The sequence below is a fragment of the Balaenoptera ricei genome, chromosome 13 (assembly GCF_028023285.1).
Source record: "Balaenoptera ricei isolate mBalRic1 chromosome 13, mBalRic1.hap2, whole genome shotgun sequence".
NCBI lineage: Eukaryota > Metazoa > Chordata > Mammalia > Artiodactyla > Balaenopteridae > Balaenoptera > Balaenoptera ricei.
This window is the reverse complement of record NC_082651.1, coordinates 102154552-102176532: the sequence shown is the minus strand read 5'-3', so window position 1 is coordinate 102176532 and position 21981 is coordinate 102154552. Positions and strand designations below refer to the sequence as shown.

General features: G+C 55.8%; 1 protein-coding gene across 2 annotated transcripts in view; it reads right to left on the bottom strand.

Moving 5' to 3' along the window:
* Positions 1 to 215: 215 nt before the first annotated feature.
* MYT1L (myelin transcription factor 1 like) overlaps positions 216 to 21981 on the bottom strand; it is a 135897-nt gene continuing 114131 nt past the window's right edge. For both annotated transcript variants that reach the window (XM_059943164.1, XM_059943165.1), the window contains exons 18-21: positions 11965 to 12056; positions 3790 to 3893; positions 676 to 819; positions 216 to 356 (exon numbers count right to left, since the gene is read on the bottom strand). In XM_059943164.1, the coding sequence (XP_059799147.1) occupies positions 216 to 356; positions 676 to 819; positions 3790 to 3893; positions 11965 to 12056 (481 nt within the window). The remainder of the gene's footprint in view (positions 357 to 675; positions 820 to 3789; positions 3894 to 11964; positions 12057 to 21981) is intronic.

Here is a 21981-nt window from a genome sequence, read left to right as displayed (position 1 = left end):
GTCAGCTTATATGAAAACGTACAAAAATGTGAATGTATTCCAAAACTATTCTGCAGGTACTATCTTTAAAGCAAGACATAAAATCATTATGAAGTCTTGTAAGCATAACACTGTTTCAAACAGAAATAAATATATAACACTTTCTGGTAAATTACAGCAGCAAAAAACAAGAGGCATCCTTTTTTTAAGCAAGATTCCATCACTACAGCAGCTGTTCAGACCTGAATTCCTCTCACAGCCTGCTTTATATTTTCCAGTAGAGCTTTATTTTCTGGGCTCTGATAACGGTCTTGATTTGTATACATGTCCGTCAAAGTAGTCACGTACGCATCAAAATTTTGTTCATTGATTGGATCCTACGAGATATTAAATAGTAGTTCATATGCAACTTTTAGTTTCTTAATAGGATATTCACATCAGCATAAAATAGTATCATAGCATAACGCCACTGTCCTTATCATAGTTAAACGGCCTTTTCAGAGCGACTTAATCTTAGGGGATTTACCGGTTCAGCCCCACCAGAGTCTCTAGCAATTAACGCTATGGTTTGGGGGAGGTAACCGCAAACATCCGAAGTTCGAAGAACGGTGCCAATAGGAAAGGAAAAGACATCTACTCTAGGATGTGCACTGCGCAAGGCCTCCGGCGGCCCGCTCTGTGCGGGCGGTCACTTACCATGTGCGGGAGCTGGATGTTGGCAAGGCTGTGGATCAGGGACTGGCTCAGGCTGGCGAGCTCGTGGAGGAGGGACTCGTTCTGTTGCTCGATCACCTTGTTCTCCTCCTCGATGGTCTTCAGGCTGCTCTCCATGGTGGTGATCTGAAACGCACAGATGTGGGGACATGTAACACGAGCCGGCCCGGGGGGCACGCGCCCGCTCCCACAGGGAGAGGCCTCAGCTCCTGATGCAGAGGAAGAACCCTTCTGCTTAAATCAAGAGGCTTCCACGTGCAGGATAGGTCACTTTCAGGGTCGTTGTCTTGCGTGCTTTGAGTCGTCACACTTGAGCACGTGGCAACTGGGCTCTAAGGGCTTGTCTTTCTGAAAAGGGGTTCACGTGTTAGGGGGGGCTAGGCTCCTGGGCTGTGTCGACTTTCACTCCATTTTTTAAAAAGTTCTGATCGCCATTGTGCATAGAGGATCACATGACAACTGTGTCCTTGTCCCACCCTGGCCTTTCCGCTGGCGTGATGGGATTATTTATTTGGATTAGTATCTTACGCAGCGCGGCGGCTAATATGTCTTCTTTCTAGCCTGAACTTAATTCTGCACAGATAAGTCTTGAAATATTGATTTATTTGTGAGGCACGTCACTGCCCTCTCCTTGGGGTCGAGGCAGGTGTCTCTACCGGCATGTATGGCGTCTCTGCATCCCTCCATCGGATAAAGGTCTACCGTGCCTTCCTGGACAGCCTCTTCCTCCCTCTAATATTCCAGGGAGAATTTAACAGCTGCCGTGGCGCCTTCTGGCCTCCACCTGCCACCGGACAACCAGCACTTACTACCCGGCCAGGCAGGAGAGCCGCCCCCATCTGCCTGGGCTGCAGGGACACCGTCGTGGAAGCGAACAGGCAGCTTGGATGCTGTAGTAAAGGCTGGTTACGCGGGTACAGAGTGTGTGCCAGGCTCTGTGGGTCCCCTGCACCTGTGCAGCTTGGCAGCCGCAGGCCAGCATCATAGGGGATGCGTAGAAACAAGACACAATTGCCAGACGTGCACCGAGCTCACAGCCTTCGCGCCTTCACACTGCAACCACTGAGTGCCCCGAATCACCTGAATCTCTGCTTCGTAAACTCTAAACTCTGATGTCTCGGGTGGGGTTTCCCTGCTTATAGCCAGGGGAGGGCTGGGCGCGCAGCTGGTTCTGTGCCCCGGGCCTTGACTCCCGGTCCTCCGCCTCGGGGATGGGGAGCTTTCTCCCCTCCCTGCCACTGGCAGCATGTCCTCCGACTAAGTGTTTGAGGGACATCTTGTCTCCTGCAGTGCAGGGAGGAGGGCGCTAGGATGCGGTGTGCGTGTTTATACGAAATCTAGACCTGGCTCAGGATAAAGATAAGATTTATAAGAGACAAACATAGAGCTTAGCAATCACTGATTTGATGATATGAAAAAAATATATAATTCTTCATACTGTTCTGAGCACTTTGCTTTATTTTTTATTTTTTTGGCCATGCCGTGAGCCTTGTGGGATCTTAGTTCCCCAACCAGGGATCGAACCCCTGCCCCCTGCAGTGGAAGTGCAGAGTCCTAACTACTGGACCACCAGGGAAGTCCCCAGTTCTGAGCATTTTCGATGGAGAGACCGTGAACTCTGTCCAGGCTCTGGACCTGGGACCCTGAGAGGACCCTGGTCTCCCTCAGTTTCTGCAGTTGTAAGATGAGAGAAGTGTGGGTCAGACTGACCATTCAGTGCCTTTGAAGCAGCAGAATCAGAATCTATTTTTACACTGAAGGCTCACTGGAGCCCTCAGGTAACACAGGTAAGAGTGGGGCTCTGACAGCTGGGGCTTGGGCTCCAGGGCTATCAGGCATGGTGACCGTCGCTCCCTAACCAGCCCAGCGGCCGTGCTATGCGGCATCTGGGGGTCATGCATGCGCCTTGTGTGGCCGGGGGTGTGCGGCCTGGAGAGCTCTGTCTTCACCTCCAGTCACTGGACAAAACGCAGCAACATGGTCTTCTCCCTCCCGGTGTCGCTGACCCGGCTGGAGGCGAGGGGTACCAGAAAGCCCAGCGGCAGGGCCTCCACCCTCCCCGCTGTGGTTTTGGATTAAAGGTAAGGAAAACTCTTGCCTGTCTCAGGCACGCCTTTGGCTGCAGCCCAGCCGGAGGTGAGGCCGTGGTCAGCAGCTGGGCTGGGGTCCAAACAAGTGGACAGAAGGCCAGGCAGAGAACCTCAGCCTCACATCCGCCCGAGGGCACGAAAGGGTAGCCCTGGAGTCCCTGTGGTGACCCTGGTGGGGGCATAGCTGGAGGGCCCCCCCTCCCTGGAGAGGCTGTGCCCGCGGGGACGGGGACCAGCAGGGACCTGTCCCTGCCCCCTAAGCCCATGGGCAAGAATGCCAGAAAGGCTGTGGTGCCCCGAGGGGATGGCTGGGGAGGGGCAGGTCCAGGCCACAGAGGGCGTGGGTTCGATTGGGACAGGAATCCCTGGCCTCGCCTGTGAGTGGCTGCAGCGCTTCCCCGTTCCCAGAGCCTCCTGAGCCAGGGTGGGGAAGGCCCGTGGAGAGCCAAACGGGGTGCGCTGGGCCCACGGCTCTGCGGCCCTGGCTGAGCCGCTGCAGATCTCAGGTGCAGCGGAAGTTGTGGGCACATAACCATGTGGACAGCTGTGGGCACCTGGGCTATAGGACCAAAGCCCCTGGGATGGGGCATCTAGTAGGTGCTCAATAAAGGCTCCACCCCTCCCCTCCCAGCAGGCTCGTGAGGCCACGGATAGCAGCGACCCCCGGGAACCCGAGGAACAAGCTCCCTGTTTCCCGAGTGATGACCTTAGGGCCTTTGCCTCCCGGGGGGAAAGAGCTCACCCGCTGCAGGAACAGCGCTCCTCGGGAATGGCTACTCATAGCCACGTGTCGTTAAAAATACCAACACAAGAGGGAAAACTAGTCGGCCGGGCGGCCCCTCTGTCACAGCAAGTTTTGCCACTGAAATGATCTCGGCAGAAGATCGAGAAAAAAGGTGAATAAATAAAGGGAAAACTGGGCAAAGAAAAAGGCAATGACGCCACCGCTCGTCCACCCGGCATCAGCGCAGGTGGCGGCTGGATTGAGGGCCTCAGAAACTGTTACCTGAGTTCTGAGCTTGATCATGTCGGCTTCCATCTGGGAGTTGGATTCGTTCAGCTCCTTGATTTCTTCATCCAACTGCTTGATCTCCTCATCGTTCTCTATGCCTGTAAGGGCGGAGGGGAGGGCGTTAGAGACACTGCACCTGGAAACACCACAGGCAGAACCCGCAGGAGTCGTTCTTTCTAGATTTGGAACCGAGTTTGCTGGGAGAATATACTCTTCAACTAAAAAATATGGTCACAGTTTGTGTGTCTTCTATCCCCACTGCCATCCTCCTTACAATTAAGGCACCTAAAAACAGAAAAAATCAACTGGGGGGACACAGGCCCCCCAGACTGAAAGGCTCCATCTCCCTGGGACGATTAGCCAGAGCCTCAGGGTGTGACCCCCCGACTCCAGCCGAAACCATCTTTGTCCTGGACATGGATTTACCCGGTGCAGCCCATGAATTGTCTCCTCTGTTTATTCTCTGTCTCTGTCTGCATCTCTGTTTCTCTCCCTCTCTCTTTCTCCCCCATCACTCTGGGAAGGAGCCTGCTGACAGATCTGAAAATGAGGCCAACAGGGTCCCTGCCCTCCCCAAGCCTAGATTTCGGGTAGGAAAACTGATAACAGACCGGTAACCAAAAACCCGACTCGGTGGGTGCTGAGGTAGCCATCCCCTGCGGGGCAGTGACAGACTTCAGGCGGGTGGTCACAGAGGCTCTCTGAATATTGACAGCTAGCTAATAAACATGTCCCCCCACCTGAATGGCCAGGGTGTGAAGCTTGGCTGGGCCGCGTCCCGGGGGAGAGGGGCTGTGCAGCCACCGGCCGGGGCCCTGGCCGGGCTGTAGGGGCGATCGTTAGGGTTTACAAGGGGCGTTTCCGAGGCTGGCTCGCTTGGCTGGCTGCTGGCAACCTGGCCTCGACAGTGTCAGAAAGACCCCGATCCTTCTGGTGTTCGACATGGGTATCCCACGGTTGAGCGTCCTTAGGGGAAGAGCAGAAACCCGGCAAATGCAGGTACGGGACGACCACACCCGCCACTCGCACAGCACCTGGGGGATCCTGGGGGCCGCTGTCCAGCTCTGTAGAGAGAGGGGTCCAGGCCGTCTGGGACGGAAGGCCCCAGACAACCTGGAATGCTGCAGACCCTCCATGGAGAGTTCCACCCCTCCCAGGCATCGAGAAGACAAAGCAAAGAGAGATGGGGCATCTGAGTCTTAGCTGCTGTTTTTAGTGAAATGGAAAAAAAAAAAAAAAAGATTCGCAGGAGCATCTTCCTGCAAAGAATCACATTTCTTCCACGGCATCATGTTTCCTCATAAAAGCAGTCAGGAGGAACGTGTCATCATGTTCAATTTAATTTCCCCTTTAATAATCCTTCCTTCTGAATTGTTTCTCCCCATGGATCTGTCTTAGGTGTGAAGCAAGGCTCACGGACGAGCTGGTCTTGAGCACCTGCCCAAGTCTTCCCTCTTCCCCCTGCTGTGCTCCCACCGTCACCCAGGGGGACCAGGAGGACCTTAACCAGAGCGATGGCTCTCTCGTCCATGACCCCTGATCAGCCTCTTAGGTCCTCAAGGTGCTTCTCTGCCAGCATCTTACAGGGTCCAGAACATCAACAGCAAAGTCTTCCTTTTTATCAAATGCACCCGGAAAGCAGGTCAAGTATATAATAAAAAATACTAAAATACTACCAGGAATGAAACGAGGTTCACCCTTTCTCAGGTGTAGGCTGCTATTCCCCCACTTTTTATATGTGACCAGGTCTTCATGGCAATCTCTCAAAATTAGGGGTTAGGATTGACTGAGTTAGGGTATATAAAAAACCTGGCACACGGGAGGTCTCCATCAAGGCTGTGGCCAACGTAATTATTCTTCCGTCGTTGAAGTTCAGGTACAGCTCAAGATAAGAATGCGTAAAAATAATCAAGAGAAGTGCATAAGAATCCTGATTTGTAAACCAATTAAATCATGAGTCAGTTTATCATTTAACGAGGATTCGCTACACATTCCTTTAAACTGCTAGTCTTCCAACCGCACGGAAGCGTTTGTGTAAACTGAATCCTTGGGCTGTGAGGGTCGTCAGATTTTCCAAGTGAATTTCTGTTAAGATTTCTGGACAAGCTCTTCATGTCATATTTCTTCAACTTTTTAGGTTTGAACAATTTAAAACTTTCTCTTTTTCCAGGTGTGTTTTGCAGTTTCTGTTGAAGACCAGCCATGTGAAGAGAGGGTCATCACATTTTTCTAAGAAGCACAGAAGATCTTCCTCTGTTCTCGGACCCTGAGGTCCGGCTGCCTTTTAAGATTTCCCGATCTTTGTTTGGATTCAGGCTCTTTTTGAAGCCACTGTTACAGGTTCTAATGTTCTGCCGTGCGGGCGCTTGCTGGGAGAGGGGGCACATCTCCCCAAGGCCCCTTAGGCAATGGCTCTGAGCCTCTCTGTAGTGTAAGAATACATTGTGCAAAGGAAACGCATTGGTTAATATAGGAGCAGTCTTCTCTCACATATTAAATAAAACATCTAATTTTTACTTGCATATGACACTGAAAGTGTCAAAGAGCAGACATGACTGCGTGTCACGAAGGTAACTCCTGCCAGAGTCTGTATATGAGGCTGGGGTAGCTCTTCCTGGGGAACTACCTCTTGTGCACCCCTAGAGCTATTTGATCAAGAGATTTGATTTTGGATAATCGTGATAGGAAGGGTGAAAAATGTGCTACGCAACTGCCTGTTTCCAACACCGAGATTTCATGTTTCCCTTGAGAAGTGAGTGGAATTGTAAGCAAATCAATCCATTTCAGGATTGGCGGTTTGAAGGTCACTACACTATTATAAAACCCAGAGAACGGTGGGAAAGAATAGCACGCTTCAAATTTCCAATTAAATCACCTTAATTCGCTTGTCAGGAGCACTCCATCAGTGGTACCTAATATACAGTGAAGCATATAAAATACACCGTCATGTCAGCATCTTTGTCTTGAGGCTAGATTCCAGCAAATGGAAACTTAGAAGAATTTTGATAAAATTATGAGACAAGAATGTGGTCTTTCTGGAATATAGGCGAAATCTTGGGAGCCCATTTCACTGGCTTGAATTTTCATGGAAGAGTTTCCAACAATTATTGTGTTCTGTTTAACTTTTGTGCAAAACCAACGTCTAAGCAGGGGCCAGAGATCACGTTACCAGGAGATTTCCTGAAGTCTGGCGGCGTTGCTTTTCTTTTCTTTTTTTTTTGTTTTAACATCTTTACTGGATTATAATTGCTTTACAATGTTGTGTTAGTTTCTGCTGTACAACAAAGTGAATCAGCTATATGTATATCTATATCCCCTCCCTCTTGAGCCTCCCTCCCACCCTACCCATCCCACCCCTCTAGGTCGTCACAAAGCACCGAGCTGGCAGCATTTCTGAACTGCCTTGATGAGAGGTTTTAGAAGTCTGGGGTTTAGAGCTGGGTTTTGAAACATGACAGACCTGGAATCTGAATCCATATCTTGCTACTTAAGAGTCCTGTGATGAGTACCTTCCTTAATTCCTAGAAACCTCAAATCCCTCCATTTAAAAAGGTCCCTATCTGTCACACTGGCTGTAAGAAATAAGCCAACTATATAAGATACCTGACCTATATAATGAGACTCGCCAAACAGGGGCCAAAGAAAAATGTTAAATGCTGCGTTGTCTGAGCAGCCCGACAGCCCCGGGGTGTCTGCAGGCTCACCTCTGCTCTGGCCGGAAAGTAGCACAAATTGCTTTTGTCCTGCTGACCCAGTCCATGTGAGTTGAGAAACAGTTAAAAGAAAAGAAAAAATACTGCATGTGGTCTAGTGCAGTGGGCTTCGATACTTGTTGAATTAAAGACTTTAAAAAAGACACACCTCTCCCTCACAAGTCCGAAATTGCCATCTGATGGTTTTGACTGTGACTTTAGTTGCCAAAAATTCATATATTTCTAGAAAATTGTATGTTGCAGAGTGCTTTCAGTATATTTTCATCAAAGCCTTGGACTGAGTGTTTAATTTATGGAAAAAATCTACTGTGTAAACTAAGTGGCAAATCAGGCTTCATTATCAAAACAATCTGCAGATCAGATCAACCTTCCAACAGAGGTCACCACAAATCCAATGAAAACACTAGCCAGGGCCCCCATGACGACCTTTCCGTCTCTAAATTTTATTCTAGGAGATGGATGAGTGGATGGATGGATGGATGGGTGGGTGGATGGGTGGATGGATGGATGGGTGGATGGATGGATGGGTGGATGGATGGATGGGTGGATGGATGGGTGGATGGATGGATGGATGGATGGATGGGTGGGTGGATGGATGGATGGATGGATGGGTGGATGGGTGGATGGGTGGATGGGTGGATGGATGGATGGGTGGGTGGATGGGTGGATGGTTGGATGGGTGGATGGATGGGTGGATGGATGGATGGGTGGATGGGTGGATGGTTGGATGGGTGGATGGATGGGTGGATGGATGAAAAGGTGAGTTTTTGCCTGGATGAACTAAGGTGCACAGGCTGCAGCACCATTTCCTCCTGAAGCTCTTGGCCCTGCCCTCCTGCCCTCTGCCCTCCTGCCCTCTTGGGAGTGCCCTCAGGAGCCCAGCATTCGTGAGTGGCTCCTCATTAAGTTCCTGCACGTGTGTGAGTCCAGGACTCGGGAGCAGCCTTTCTTCCGTGACGCTGGGGAAGCTGGGAAAGGGCTGGCAGATGACAGATGGATTCTCAGACTGTTGGATTCTAGTGAGTCAGGTGGAATTCGAGGGTCTGGAATGAAAGCCATCCATGTGGACGTGCCCCCAGGTCACCCTTGAGAGCCCCAGGGCACAAGTGCCTGGCTGCGAAGCCCACTTCTGGAGAGGAGAGAGCGCCAGGTAGGCTCAGAGACTTGGCCCCTCTGCGCCACTGGGGTACGGCGGGGCCCTGGCTGCGGGTGTGCCCGCCCAGGTCACCTGGCACTGCTTTCACCTCTTCACCGCTTTGAGTTTCCTTTGCCTTCTAGGTAAAGGGGAGCGTCAGTACCCACGCCTGGGGCTGCTGGGAATATAAATGAATAAGTGCATGCGATCCCCGGACAGAGCTGCAGGCGGGGGAGGGGGCCTTCCCTCAGCTCACCATCCCAGACAGTAGAAGAGAAGAGCAGAAAAACGTTATTTCTTTTCCTTCTCTCCTGAAGGCTTGGCCAAAACCAAAAACCAAAAAAACAAAACCCCGAAGCCGCCTTCAGCCCAACTCCGGGCAGAGACGCTCACAGGCCTGGAGTGACCGTGTGCAGAGGGTCCTGGAGGAGACCCCTGATGACTTCGCAGAGCCCGGCTGTTTGGAGAGCCGAGCGCTGACCGACGATGCGGGATCACTCAGGGGAGACACAGGGTGGTGAGAGTCTTGGGGGGGAGAGACGGGCACAGACTCTCTCTAAACTTCCGAAAGAAAAAGAAAGAACCTTGGATTTTAGAGCCGGAAGGAAACCTCAGAGACTTTTGGATGCACTCCTTCCTCTTCAGATACACACTCGGGAGAAAAAGCCGGATCCCAGGACAGGAGCGGCCCGGCCCGAGTCAGCCCTAGGGCTTCACGTGGTCCCCTGGCCGCCGTGCTCAGTCACTGTTAAGAGGACACATTGCACACGGAGGGTGAGTGACCTCGGGCAAGGTCTGCACTCAGGATGTTCAAGAGATGAGAGGGCGAGAGATGGTCTCTGCCTCACACAGAGTGAGGGCCCCGCCTTTGACCGTGAAGGTTGGCACAGCTGCAGGGGGCAGTGACCGCTGAGCTCCCATCCCCCAAAGAGCAGAAGTGAATTTCCCACAGTCCTGCCCTTTGGTGAGACACGTGCAGGGATGAGGCCATTTATCCACGGGATGACGTGTGCTCTGGGTTTACTAAGAAGTGCCCTGATCTTCGCAGAAAAGGTGCCCCGCAGGTGAGAAGCGATGGGACCGCCAGCCCTGGGCTCCAGCATAGACTGGGCTTGGGAAGACCTGGGTTTGACCCCCTTCAGCTGCTTCATCTCCAGCTGACCTGGGCTTCCCAGGGTCCTCGTCTGTGGACAAGCAAGTGACAGAACCTACAGCAGGAAGAAACATTCCGAAGCCTAAAATCAGGAAGCTGGGCTCAGATGCAGAGAGGTGGGTGGATGGCGACCCCGTGGGCGACCCCACTGACCAGGGTGGAGCCGGGAGCCGGGTGCCCAGCCTGGATGAAGGCTGGGGCTGGTTCCTCTCCCAGAGGGCATGAGTCATTTCTGGCTAACAGCTGTGGCTGGCGGTTACAGAAGGATTCTGAATGTTGGATGCCCCCATGAGAGACGCCAGCCCGGGGACTCCCCGCTCTCCCCGGCCGTCCCGCCCGGCGGGAAGCCTCCTCCTCGGGTTTGCAGACCTGCCCTCCGTCTATCGGGACTCATAAGCTGGCGCAGACTCACATCAGTTTGCCGAAGGATTTTTGCTTTAGCCCCGGGGATGTTTTGCGGGTGAAATGTCGCGCTAAATATTTTGGAAAGAGCTCAGTGGATACTGTTTTCTTTCTGGCAACACGCCCTGCCCCTCGATGGTTGAGTGAGAAGTGACATTGGTGACCCTGGCGTCTCGGGATGGGCTCCTCACGCTGGCGGGTGTGTCTGAGAACTTCCGTCTAACTGGTGCCTGCCCCCCATCTCCAGCCCCTGAGCTGCCTTGAGCAGAGGTGGGGCTCTCAGGATTTGAACCTCCAGGTGGAAGCGTCGTGGCCCTGACTGTCTTCCTGGTAAACGATGGGAGGCAGGGTGAGGCACGTTTCCTGCTGAACCCCTCGTGCTGTCCTCAGGACCGAGAATGAGTGTCCGGTGAGCCATGGCGGCCTCAGGGCAGCGGCCGGGCCCCAGGCGTCGCCAGGCTAGGAGCGCATCAGGGCTGGGTCCTCGTCTGCGTGGATCCTGGGTGCGGGGCAGCCCGGGAAGCGGAGGAGGCGGGGTCGGCTCCATTGCCACCCAGTCCTGGGGCCCGAGCTACCTGCGGTGGGTCCAGGCCTCCAGCCTGGGGGTGACCCGTGTTTCTCGGCACTTGGTTCCTTTGGGGAGCGCGGAGTTCGAGAGGCGCCTTGCCTGGCTTCAGTGCTTTCACCGTAGGCCCCGCTCTGCCCGAGCCCCATCCCTCACAATGTCCCTCGAGGGGCTGGGAGGGGAGGCTCTCACAGGCCACTCTGCTGAGTGACTACAATTGCACTCGTCTCCATAAGCGTGAGTTCTGTCCTCCTGAGTCACTGCAAACACTGCACTAGGGACCGTTGGACCCCAGCTCCCAGGGACACACGCGGTCACGCCCCCACGAGCCTCTGGTGGCAATACGGGCATCAGTGCATCAACGTGTGTGTTTCTGTGAAAGACACGTCCTCATTTAACGTGTGTACTGATTCATTAACACCGGAGTCTCGGCCAGGAGCCTGTCTGACGCGGGTTTCCTCCCTAAGGTGTGTCACGGCCCCCTTACGCCCAGAACACCAGACGGCACCTCTGCCCTGCTCTGGGGGCCTTTTCAACAGTGGCGTCTCCAACGGGAAAACACAAAAAATCAACAAACGTAGCGCCCCACAGACTGTGAAGAGGACCCTCATTTACGGCTGAGCCACAAGGAGAAGGCAGAGAGGATGGGCCTTGCGGGAAAGTGGCCAGAGAGTCAGGCTCTCCTCCCCTCCCCGTGGCCCTGAAAGCACCGTGAGCGCTGGTCTGGGGCCACGAGCTGACTGTAGCGAGCAGGGAGCTCGCGAACACGGACCCGGGGCCCCGAGGTCGGGCTGGGATGGGCTCCGAGGCCCGCGCCCCCTGCGTGCGTTCTGCCCGCATCTTTGCGCGCCTCCTGCGGCGGGCCAGGGAGCGTCTGGAAGGAGGGCTGCACAGACAGACGGACGCAGCTCACGCCCCAGAGTGAGGGTGAGGGAGACAGTCGTGGGCTGCATGTGGCCCGAGGGCCCCTGACCCAGCGCCCGGCGCGGAGGGCCGTGGGGAGGCCGCCTCCCCCGGGTGGACCGGCTTTGCCCGGGCGGGAGTGACCGCTGCCCCCTCCCGAAGGGACGAGGCTGTGCCTGGGCTCCGCCGGGGCCGCGAGGACGGCCGGGCTGTGGCCGTGGCCCCGACGCGGTGGCGGTGGGTGGGGGGGCGTGCGGTGGGGCGGTGGGTGGGGGGCGTGCACGGCGCACGCGGTTACCGTTGCTGGCCCGCTGCCGGATGGTCAGCATCTGCTCTCCCGACAGCTTCGCCTTCTTCATGGCCGACGTGGCCCGCGGGCATCCCGACAAGCTGGGGACGAGACGGGAGGTGGAGTTAGTCGCAGGTTCGGGGGACCCCCGGGCCTGCAGGGAAAACTGCCGCGGGCTGCAGGTCCCCACGTCACCCGACTGGGCTGGTTGCCGGCAAAGGGCCGCCTGCAGATGGGGAACCAGAGCGGAAGGTGGGCAGGGCCGGCCGTGCCCACAGGCAGGTGTCTGTGGACGGTGGACTTTGGGGCGGGCACGCAGCGCAGGGCCGCAGTGTGGCCTGGGGTGAGGTCTGACCGCTGGGGCGCGGGCGGGAGGGAGATGAGCCCTCTGAGGGCCCCTGGGACTTTGAGGGAGCGACTATCTCGCTTTAAAAACTTCCTTATTGGGATTTCCCTGGCGGTCCAGTGGATAGGGCTCCTCGCTTCTACGGCTGCGCGGCCAAAAGTAAATAAAAATACAAAAAACTTCCTTATTGTGGAAAGTCTCAAACTTACAGAAGGGTTGGATTCAAAACTTAACGTCAAACGTGCAAAAGCAGAAGGGGCAGAGCGATGAGCTCTCACCCAGCCTCGCATCCTGACTCACCAGGGCCCCCCCCGTAGTCATCTGGGAGAAACCCCCAGACACAGCCTCAGCGTCAGTGTGCCACCTGAGCGTCTGAAACGGTGCCAACACCCTCACCTGTCGGGGTCCACACGCCCCCATCCGCCTCCTAACCTCGTGAACGGTCGTCCACCCGGTCCGCGTGTGCTCTGCGTCCTGAGCTGGGACCTGGTCTGAGCAGCGTCTCTGCAGGACGCCTCCCTCCCTCTGTCTTGCTTTCTGGGTCCATGTTGAGGACAGCGACCTGAGCACCTTCCACAGGGGCCAAGCCTGGGCCTCCGCACCCCTCGCCCCGCACCTGGCTGCGACCTCAAGGGGCCACACACTGTAAACCAGTGTATATGTACAGCATTTTACGTATATTCATACCACGTGTATCATTTTGTATTTCGCCCGCATTTTCAGGGCTAGATGGACCCTGTCCTTAGATAGTGACACTTACGTGGCCACTAAGCAACATCCATGGGACATCTGCGTTTATACAGGGAGGCCTTCTGAACGTCTCTTCAGATACATTTTCTAATACTTTTTCTGATGGGGATTTTAGCAGGTGTTTTGGGGGAGGACACCTTTGTACAACAAATGTTTTCACGAGGAAGCTCTGAGGTGCTGGTTCGAGGAGACGTTTGCGTCTGGCAACTGTGCAGGACTCTCCCCAAGAGGCCGAGTGCCCGCCGTGCCCGCTACTCTTCCCAGAGCCTCACCGGGCCCTGCGCTCGCTCACGGAGCTTCTAGATTTACAGGGGAAGGACGGGGCCGTGGGACGTCACCCCAGAGGGTGACACAGAATCCTGTTAGCGCTCGCTGGGGCCATCACCCCCGAGGCCTTATGCTCAGAGGCCAGCACGTCGCCAGGTGTGCCCAGGGGCTCCACGACGCTTGTGGATTGGAAGCTGTGCACAGCGCGTGACTGCCCGCCCCGATTCTCCTGCATGAACAGAAGTGGGAGAGGGAGCTACAGGACAGAGTGAGGGCGGAAAGTAACGAGAAGGAAGCCCGGTCACGCAGAAGCCAGCGGAGGGAGGGACTCGGGTGTCTCCACACATCCATCACCAGGCTGGCGGGGCCCAAACCCAGATGCGCAGCAGCAGGATGGCCTGGAAACAGTTTAAAACACAGACTCCTGGACCCACGTTGAGGGTCAGAACCAGATTTCAGTCTCCAGTTGCTTCTCCTAGCTTCCAGTTAACTGAACTGCCAGCCGAGAATGACAAATAACGGTGTCCTTCAGCCAGAGCTGGGAACTAAATTAGGAGACACAGACAGGCCCACAGAAGGATGTGTTCTGTGCAAACACGCCTGCACCGTGTTCCTCCCATTCCGATCCAGTGACTGCATCCCAGCCTGGGTCAAATTTGGAAGCGTCCGGAGCAGGCCGGGCGCCGGTGCCGGGTGGCGGGTGCCCGGCGAGGGCGCAGTGCCATCTAGTGGCGGCCCGAGCCAACCGCACCGGGTGCCCCAGGTCTGCGCTGGTCCAGGATCTCAGGGCAAAGTCCGCTGCCCGAGTCCTGCCAGGGAGCGACCCCGGGGGGATCTCGGTGTGGTGAGAGGAGAGTCCTGAAGCAGAGACCCAGCGGCCCTTATGGAGACGCTTCTAATTAAAACCAGGCTCCAGGCAGCAAAGAGTTAACCCGTGTCTGCACCAGCACCCACCTCTGGGGCCCCAGACGTCTGGCCCAGGCTCCACCAGGAATTCCTGGGAGGCTCCAGGCAGACACTGCCCAGGGCTTCAGAAAGGGACAGAGGAGACGGAGGTCCAGCGTTTTATGAGGACATCCCCCCGAGTGGCACTTCCTTCAGGAGAACATCACCCCTGAAAATAGCTCAATAAGTAAAAATTTCTGGGAGGGGGGTGGTTAGAAAGACTCGGGGCCGTGCAGTTGTCCACTGGGAGGAAAGTAAGAAATTCGAGAGCGCGTGGGGTGTCTTGCTCTGGTGTTTGTTCACGGCCCAGAGTGGCTGGGAATCGAGAATAAAGGACCCCGATATGAAAGGCCCCTGTGACTCAGTCTCTCTCTCAAGAAGTGCGGGTGGGCTGTTATGTACCTTGTTCTTTTCACTGTTTACGATTTCACCATTGATGTTAAAATCCTCTAGTAAGGACGTGGTACCTCCCTGTACAGCATAGATTCCTATGCTAATGCCACCCTCTGTATCGTAACACTGTGGACGTGTCACCAGCTGATTCCTGGTGACGGGCACTGCACTACTGTTACCATCTGCGTTGTAACACTGGGGACTCTCGGGGGCGGGCACTGTAGGCAGACGCTGAGTGAGGGAACCGGCGTTAACACCAAGGGCACACGTCACACTCACCAGAGCAGCCAATTTTGAATTTGCTTCCTGAGACCACGGGGGATGTGTTGGGGGCACAGGGTGTCCTCTGACCCCCATGGAATTTCTGCCCCCAGATTACTTGTCTGAACTGCTCCCATCTCAGTGCGAAGGGGTGTCCTTGTGGTTCCTTCTCAGCCCAAGATGTGAATTTGGTGTTTATCCCCCCCACAACGTTCTGAGTTTCTCCAAAAGCATATTTGGTGTCGAAAGCATGCCCTGAGCCGTGGAGGGAGGGAAGCGTTGGGGCAGGAGCCTCTGTGCCCACCTGGGCCTTGGGACAGACGGGGGTCTCCCAGTCGCAGGTGTTAATTTGCAGGGGCTGTGGGTCAGACAGGAGAGTAGCAGGCTTTGCAAGCGCTTTGCTTCTCCTGCTTGATTCCCCTCCCTCCATGCATTTTGACGGCATTATGGAGGAATGAGGCTTTTGCGAGCGTCTGGGTCCCAGCTGGTGGGTATCACAGGGTCGCTGGGGTCTCTCCCCGCCGCGGATGGGGGACTGAGTGACTCACGCGCTCCTGCTAGGGTTGCTCATACACTTCTGACCCCCCTTCTTGCCTGGAATTGCTGCTGAGCCCCAGGGCGCTCAGTACCACTGCTGGGCAGGTGAAAGCAGGTATGGAGTCAGACAACCTACAGGGATGGCCCTTCGGAGGGCCTTTCCTCAGGTGTTCTTTTCCCGACAGTGTTGTGACCGACACTGCTGAATCGAGGGGGCTCCAAAGTTCATCTCTTGGGCGAGTGTCCCTCTGGTGTGGCTGAGAATGACGTTAGTTTATGACAGCGAGGCTGGTACTTCCGGCGGGGGGGCTGGGTGCTGAGGAGGGGTGGTCCTGCAGTCCCAGGAAGCCCCCAGGCTTCTCCTGTGGCCGTTCCTCTGGGGGCAGCTTGGCCGATGGGGCACCTTCCCTTCACTGCACTGGTTACTCGCGAGGTCTTTCTCGAAACTCAGAAACCCAAGATCTTCTCAAAACTCAAAACTCTCGAGCTCCCAAAAACTCAAGACTTTTGGTCCTGGAGGTTTTTCTGGTTTCCTTCTTTGGTCATTTTCTTTCTTCCATTTTCTCTCTTCTCTCTACTTTTTCAGAAACTCCTAGTTGTTGGTTATTAAATCAGATGAATTGTTTCTCTATTTTTAAAATATTATCTTCTTTTCTCACCTCTTTATAATTTAAGGGAGAGTTCCTCAGCTTTGTATTCTAACTTTCTATGTGGATTTTTACGTCTTACTTACCTTTTTTTTTTTTTTAAGAGATCTTTCTTGTTCTCTGAATGTTTTTTGAATTATGAATGTAATAACTTATAATATTCTTTCTATCCTCCTTTTCTGTCTGATGACAAATCACAGCTTTTTTTTTGTTATAAGGTTTTTTTTTTAATAATAGATTTATTTATTTATTTATTTATTTATTATTTTTAGCTGTGTTGGGTCTTCGTTTCTGTGCGAGGGCTTTCTAATTGTGGCGAGCGGGGGCTGCTCTTCATTGCAGTGCGCGGGCCTCTCACTATCGCGGCCTCTCTTGTTGCGGAGCACAGGCTCCAGACGCGCAGGCTCAGTAGTTGTGGCTCACGGGCCCAGTTGCTCCACGGCATGTGGGATCTTCCCAGACCAGGGCTCGAACCCGTGTCCCCTGCATTGGCAGGCAGATTCTCAACCACTGTGCCACCAGGGAAGCCCACAGCTTTTTTTTTAAAAGTCTTCTCCTTCCAGAAATGTCTGTTTTCTCTGAGCTTTTTTTCCTTTTCTGTCTTCTTCTAAGTGTGTTTATTTTGCTTTCTGTCCTGTTACCTGGCGCATCCCTTAAATAGCTAGAAATCCTAAGCTGTTCATTCCCATTCTCCAGACATCACACCTTTCTCTGGGACCTGCTGGTTTTGGGGGTAGAGCACCCCCTGTCTGGATGGGCTGGAGTGGCCACAGCGGCTGTGAGACAAGCTGGGAGCCGGCGGGGCCTCCACGTTTCACTTAATGCTCCTGAGTCCAGCACAAGGGCCACCCCTGTGTCCAGCTGTTCCTGGGGTCCCAGGCCAGAGCTTCCCAATGCACTGGGGTGATGGAGGCATGGGCTGGACATCTAGGGGTCAGGCTGCTTCTTATGGAGACTTTGGACTAGTCCTCTGTTTTCAAGCCTTCTCCGAACCCCCCGCAGAGGGCCCACTGGTCTGTGGGTTCTGTGGGATCTGCAGCCCCCCGAGCTCCCCCTTCACCTATGTCCCCCGCCACCCCTTCCTCTCCCGGAGATGCAGGTCTGAGTCATTTGTCCGTCAGCTTTGCAGCTCCCAGGACTTGGTGGACGAGATGGAATTCACTTCTCTTTTAAAAATTTTTTACCGTTGAAAAAGCTTTGTGGGTTTATAAACTGAGAGTAGGTCACTTCCGTAGAGTTTTGAGATTGAGCGGAGATGAGTGTGTTCTCAACCTGCGGCGTCTGACCAGGACTTTCCGTAGAGTTGCCCGCTGAGGTCTGGGGTCCACAGGCACTTTGCTGTAATGTGCGTGCTCTTCCTGCCCCTTTCCTGGGGGCCAGTGTGGCGGTCTCTCCCTCCTGGAGTGACGGTGGCCCTGGTGGCCACATCCTAGGCACACCTGGTCCAGGGGATGGAAGCTTAAGTGTTGCCATGACACCCAGGGGAGCATCCTCAAAGACAGACCATCCAGGGACAGAAACAGCCTAGAGACGAAGCTCCCAGGGTGGGTGGGGGTCAGAGGGCAGAGCCACGGGGGATGGAGCCGGGAGCCGGGTCAGCCCTGCTGGCCTGGGCCTGGTGACGCGGGACCACACCTAGTGTCCCCACCGCCCTGAGCCCCACTCGTTCTCCTGCCGCATCCTAGCAGACGGCGGGGAACCTGCTTCTCTCTGTGTTTCTCCTTTTGCTTGTCTCTAGGAAGCCCGGGGCTCACATTCCTGTAAATCATTGCTGGGGGCTGATCGTGTCCCCAAAGGAATGCTGACACCTTAACATCCAGAATCTGTGACAGGACCTTATGGGAAATGGGGCCTTTGCAGATGCCGCTGAGTCAAGATGAAGTCGTGCTGGGGTGGAGGGCCTCGTCCCGTGACTGGGTCCTTACGAGAGAGACACAGAGGAAAGCCGGTGACGACGGGGCAGAGACTGGGGTGACACCCAGGACTGCCGTCCCCTCACGCCCCTGCCCGTGTCGTGACCTCTGTCTTCCGACGCCAAGAGGATAAATTCTGTTGTTTGAAGCCACCAGTTTGTGGTGTGTGTCAGGCAGCCTAGGAAACTGATCCCATCATACTTGTTAATTAACTTTGGACTCCTAATCCAGATGTTTTCCCATTTCCTATGACATTTCTATCAGTTTTTGGATATGTGAACATAACTGTTCTGTAAATATGAGTTTTTGCCATGAGCTCAGGCGGCATTGACGCGTCGGTGGGTGACAGATGATAACAGAGGAGACACCCCCCGGCACTAAGAGCTCAGGGTAAAGGCGCCGCAGGAGAGGGGGACGCGGGGCCCGGCCCCCTGGCCAGTGGTGACAAGTGTGGCCAGGCGTGTCCTCACCCAGCTGGACCCCTGGCTGCGCAGTGGGACTGTTCAGGGCGCGTTCCGGGAGGGGGGACCCGGCGTGAGGACGGCAGAGGGGGACCCCAAGGGACACGGGGCCACGGAGCTTTGGGAGGGGAACCGGGCGCAGTGTGTCGGGGCCGGCAGGGTGTCCAGGGTGGGAGCCCCCAGCCCGCGTGGGTCACATCTCAGCTTGTATTAACTGAAATCAAACAACCGTAAGTGTCACGGGGACTGGACGTCAGCCGTGGGCCCGGCAGCCTCGCACATCTGGTGATGACAGAGCAGCCAGCGGGACACGGCGGCCGGTCACGCATTCTGTGCCGGGGGGCGGCATCGGCCTTCAGAGGGGCTGGCGGGAGAGCCCCGGAGTGTGTCATCGGTTCTTCAGAGGAAGCGAACCTTCTCTGCGGGCTCGGGCAGGTTTTTGGAGACAGAGTCTTCTTGCAAAGGGAATTCGAGGAGGAGAGGGCGACCGTGGCAGACGTGTTAAGCTCACCTTACGTCTAAGACTCTGTAGCACGCGGAGCAAGGACTGGAGCGGCCCCGCTGACTCTCTCAGGGATCTGAGGTCACGGGGGCATTTTCTCCCCATTTCTCTAGAGTCACGGAGGCTCATGACCTGCCGGTGACACCACCCGCGGGGCCAGTGCACAGGGCTCTGGCCTCTTGTGCTATTTGGTTCCCAGGACGTTTCTTCCAACTCCACGCTGCTCAGGGGGATGAACAGAGGACAAAACGTGTCGGGTGCACGCAGGCCTGGACAGGGCGCCTGGGGGGCCGGGCAGCTCGCGGGGAGCACGCTGCCTTTAGAGGGATGGAGACACGAGGGGCTCGGGGCCAGCGCCGCCTCCCAGCAAACCTCGGCAGGAGCACACCCGCGAAGACAGTCTTAGTGTGAGCGTTTCTCAAACCGTCATGAGGACCAGAGCACGGGGGTCACCAGATGCGTCCAGGGGAGCGAGGCCAGGAAGGAGGCGGAGAGGCCCGGGGGGGGGGGTGTGTCTGTCCCAGCTGCCGGGTCCTCCCGCTCTCAGGACGTGGAGGAGACGCTCCCTCTGCAGGCTGTGGGCCTGGTGACCCCTCACCCCAGCCTCATCTTTGTGCCCTCACGTCCCTGTGGCCCTAGTGTCTGGACCTCAGGGGTGCGGGGAGGCCTGGCCGTGTCGCGGCGCCCCCGAACGTTGCCCTGCTGACCGGCTGGGGTCAGTGCGGGAGCCGTGGGTGGGAACCAGAGTTCCTTAGCTGATGCGTTTTTCCGTTCTTCCTCTTTCTTTCACCACCGGCTTTGCTAGAAGGAGAAGCATGTGCCGCCTTAGAGCTGGAAGCACAGAAAGGGCTTGTGAGTTTCAAAGTCTCAGTGTTTTGGATCCCAGAGTCAGAAAGAAGTCAGCGCACAGGCTGTGGTTCTGGAAGAATTCATCCTGGCGAGATAAAGATTCCTAGAGAAGGAGAAGCGAAGAGAGCTGAGGTGCTGGAGGTCCGGAGAGGAGACCCACGCCCGGCAAGAGACGGGGCCGCAGCAGAGACCTGGCTGCTGGGGTCAGGCTCCCCGTCCCCTCCCCCGAGAGCGGCCTGGCCGGGAGAAGCCCCCAGAGGCCCCACCGCCTCTGCCCTTCAGAGGCCTGGGGAGGCAGATGCTGCGGGGAAGCTGGCTGGAGAGGCCTGGGGGGCCAGGAATACCAAGGGCCAGCCACGTGGGCTGACGGCCAGACGAGATGACCTGGGAGGCCCCAGGCTGCCCGCTGGCCGGGAGGGACACCCTTGGTGGGTGCAGGGGTCACAGGTGCTGGAGGCCCCAGGCTAGGCTCTCGTCCCACAGTGAGGACAGGAGGGAGAAAGTCACAGAAAGTGGGAGGACGTGTGGACTTTGGATTTGTTACAGCACAATCACATTCTAGAAACTGCTGAGTTCCTGAAAACCTACTTCAGGTTCGCTTAAGAATTGAGGGCGATGTTGTCCTGATCGGAAATGATCGGAAGAGTCAAAAGTCCCACGTGTGTGTGTGTGTGTGTGTGTGTGTGTGTGTGTGTGTGTAACTGAGATTGAATCACATTCTGGACCTGAAAGCTTTGAAGACTTCAGTTTCTCCATCTGTTTGTTGGAGAGAAAAATGGCCTTGTGTGTTCATATTGTTAATTTTTTTTTGTACATTGCTTTTCCCTATAAAATTGTGACAGGCCAAGCTTCTTGGGGCAGGACTGTATTAAGAGATTTATTTCTCCACAGACCCCTGCACTGTGGCCAAAGCAGCAAGCTTGTGGGAGGCCGAGTTCTAAACCAGCCCTTGGGTCCCTGCGAGGTGCCCAGGCCAGGTTAATCCCATCCTGGAGAGAGAGGTGCTGGCGACGGGGTGGCCCCTCCCGTGACCAGGTGATGGGGTGGAGGCCCCCCCCCGTGACCCGGTGATGATGCATAAACAGCCCTGGACGGCTGGCGGGGCCTGTCCCCCTGCCGTATTGAGGGCCGCGTGGCCAGCACCCGAGGGAGCCTCCAGCACCGAGAGCCACCCCGGCCGAGAGCCAGCAGGAAGATGGGGCCTTGGTCCTGGCACCTCGAGGAGCTGAATTCTGCCGAGGCCCAGATGAGCTCTGGGGTGGGCCCTGGGCTGTGGGCTGGGTGGGAACGCACCTGCAGACACTTCGGTTCTAGCTGGTGAGGCCCGAGCTGGGGCCCGTGGAGGCCAGGCTGAACTCCAACCTGCAGAATCCGACAGCAGCGGGGTGTGGCTTTGAGCCCCTGCGTTTGCGGTTCCCTAGAGAACTCGTGAGAAAATGTCCAGAAACCTGCGGGGGAAGCAGCCTGGGCGCGTGCGCCCCTGCGAGCCCAGCTCCAGGTGAGGTGGACGCTTAGGCGTGCCCATCCAGTCTTTGCCAGATGCGTCCCAGGCCCGGGATAGACAGGCGGATGGGTGTGGGCGCGCTTCGGGAGGCGGAGTCTGAGAACACCTAACGAGGTGGTGCTTCCCCAGCAAGGCCTGCCCCAGGGCCGCCTGCGGGCTCAGGCCCAGGATGCTGGCAGCTGTGACCCCAGCTCCCAATGTTCATGGGCCCTTTGGGATTCACGGTTTGGAACAGATGTTGGATCTGAGCTTTCCCCTCCTTAGTGCTTTTTGTCAGATATTGGAATGCGGAGATTAAACAGTCGGGACGCCTGAGGTGCTTTCGGGGACAGAGGTAGGCGCAGGGTGGTGCCCAGGGGACGCGCAGAGCTGCCTGACGTGGGGCCTTTCCCAGGGGGCCACCTGGACCAGGGACCCGGCAGGAAGCTGGGCTTTTAAGGGCAGTGGATTCAAATCCCCCGAAGGTTTTCCCATGCAGCTGTGGGACCAGTAAGGCCAGTGGTCCAAGGAGCAGCTCCAAGGAAGCGGGTGAAGCGGGGGCAGTGACGCACGTGGCCGTGATGACTGGGGCTTCTTGGTGCTGGCGGCTCATCATCGTGGTGCCTCCTCTGGGGGCGCCGGCTCTGTCAGGGCAGGAGGCCCGCAGCCCCG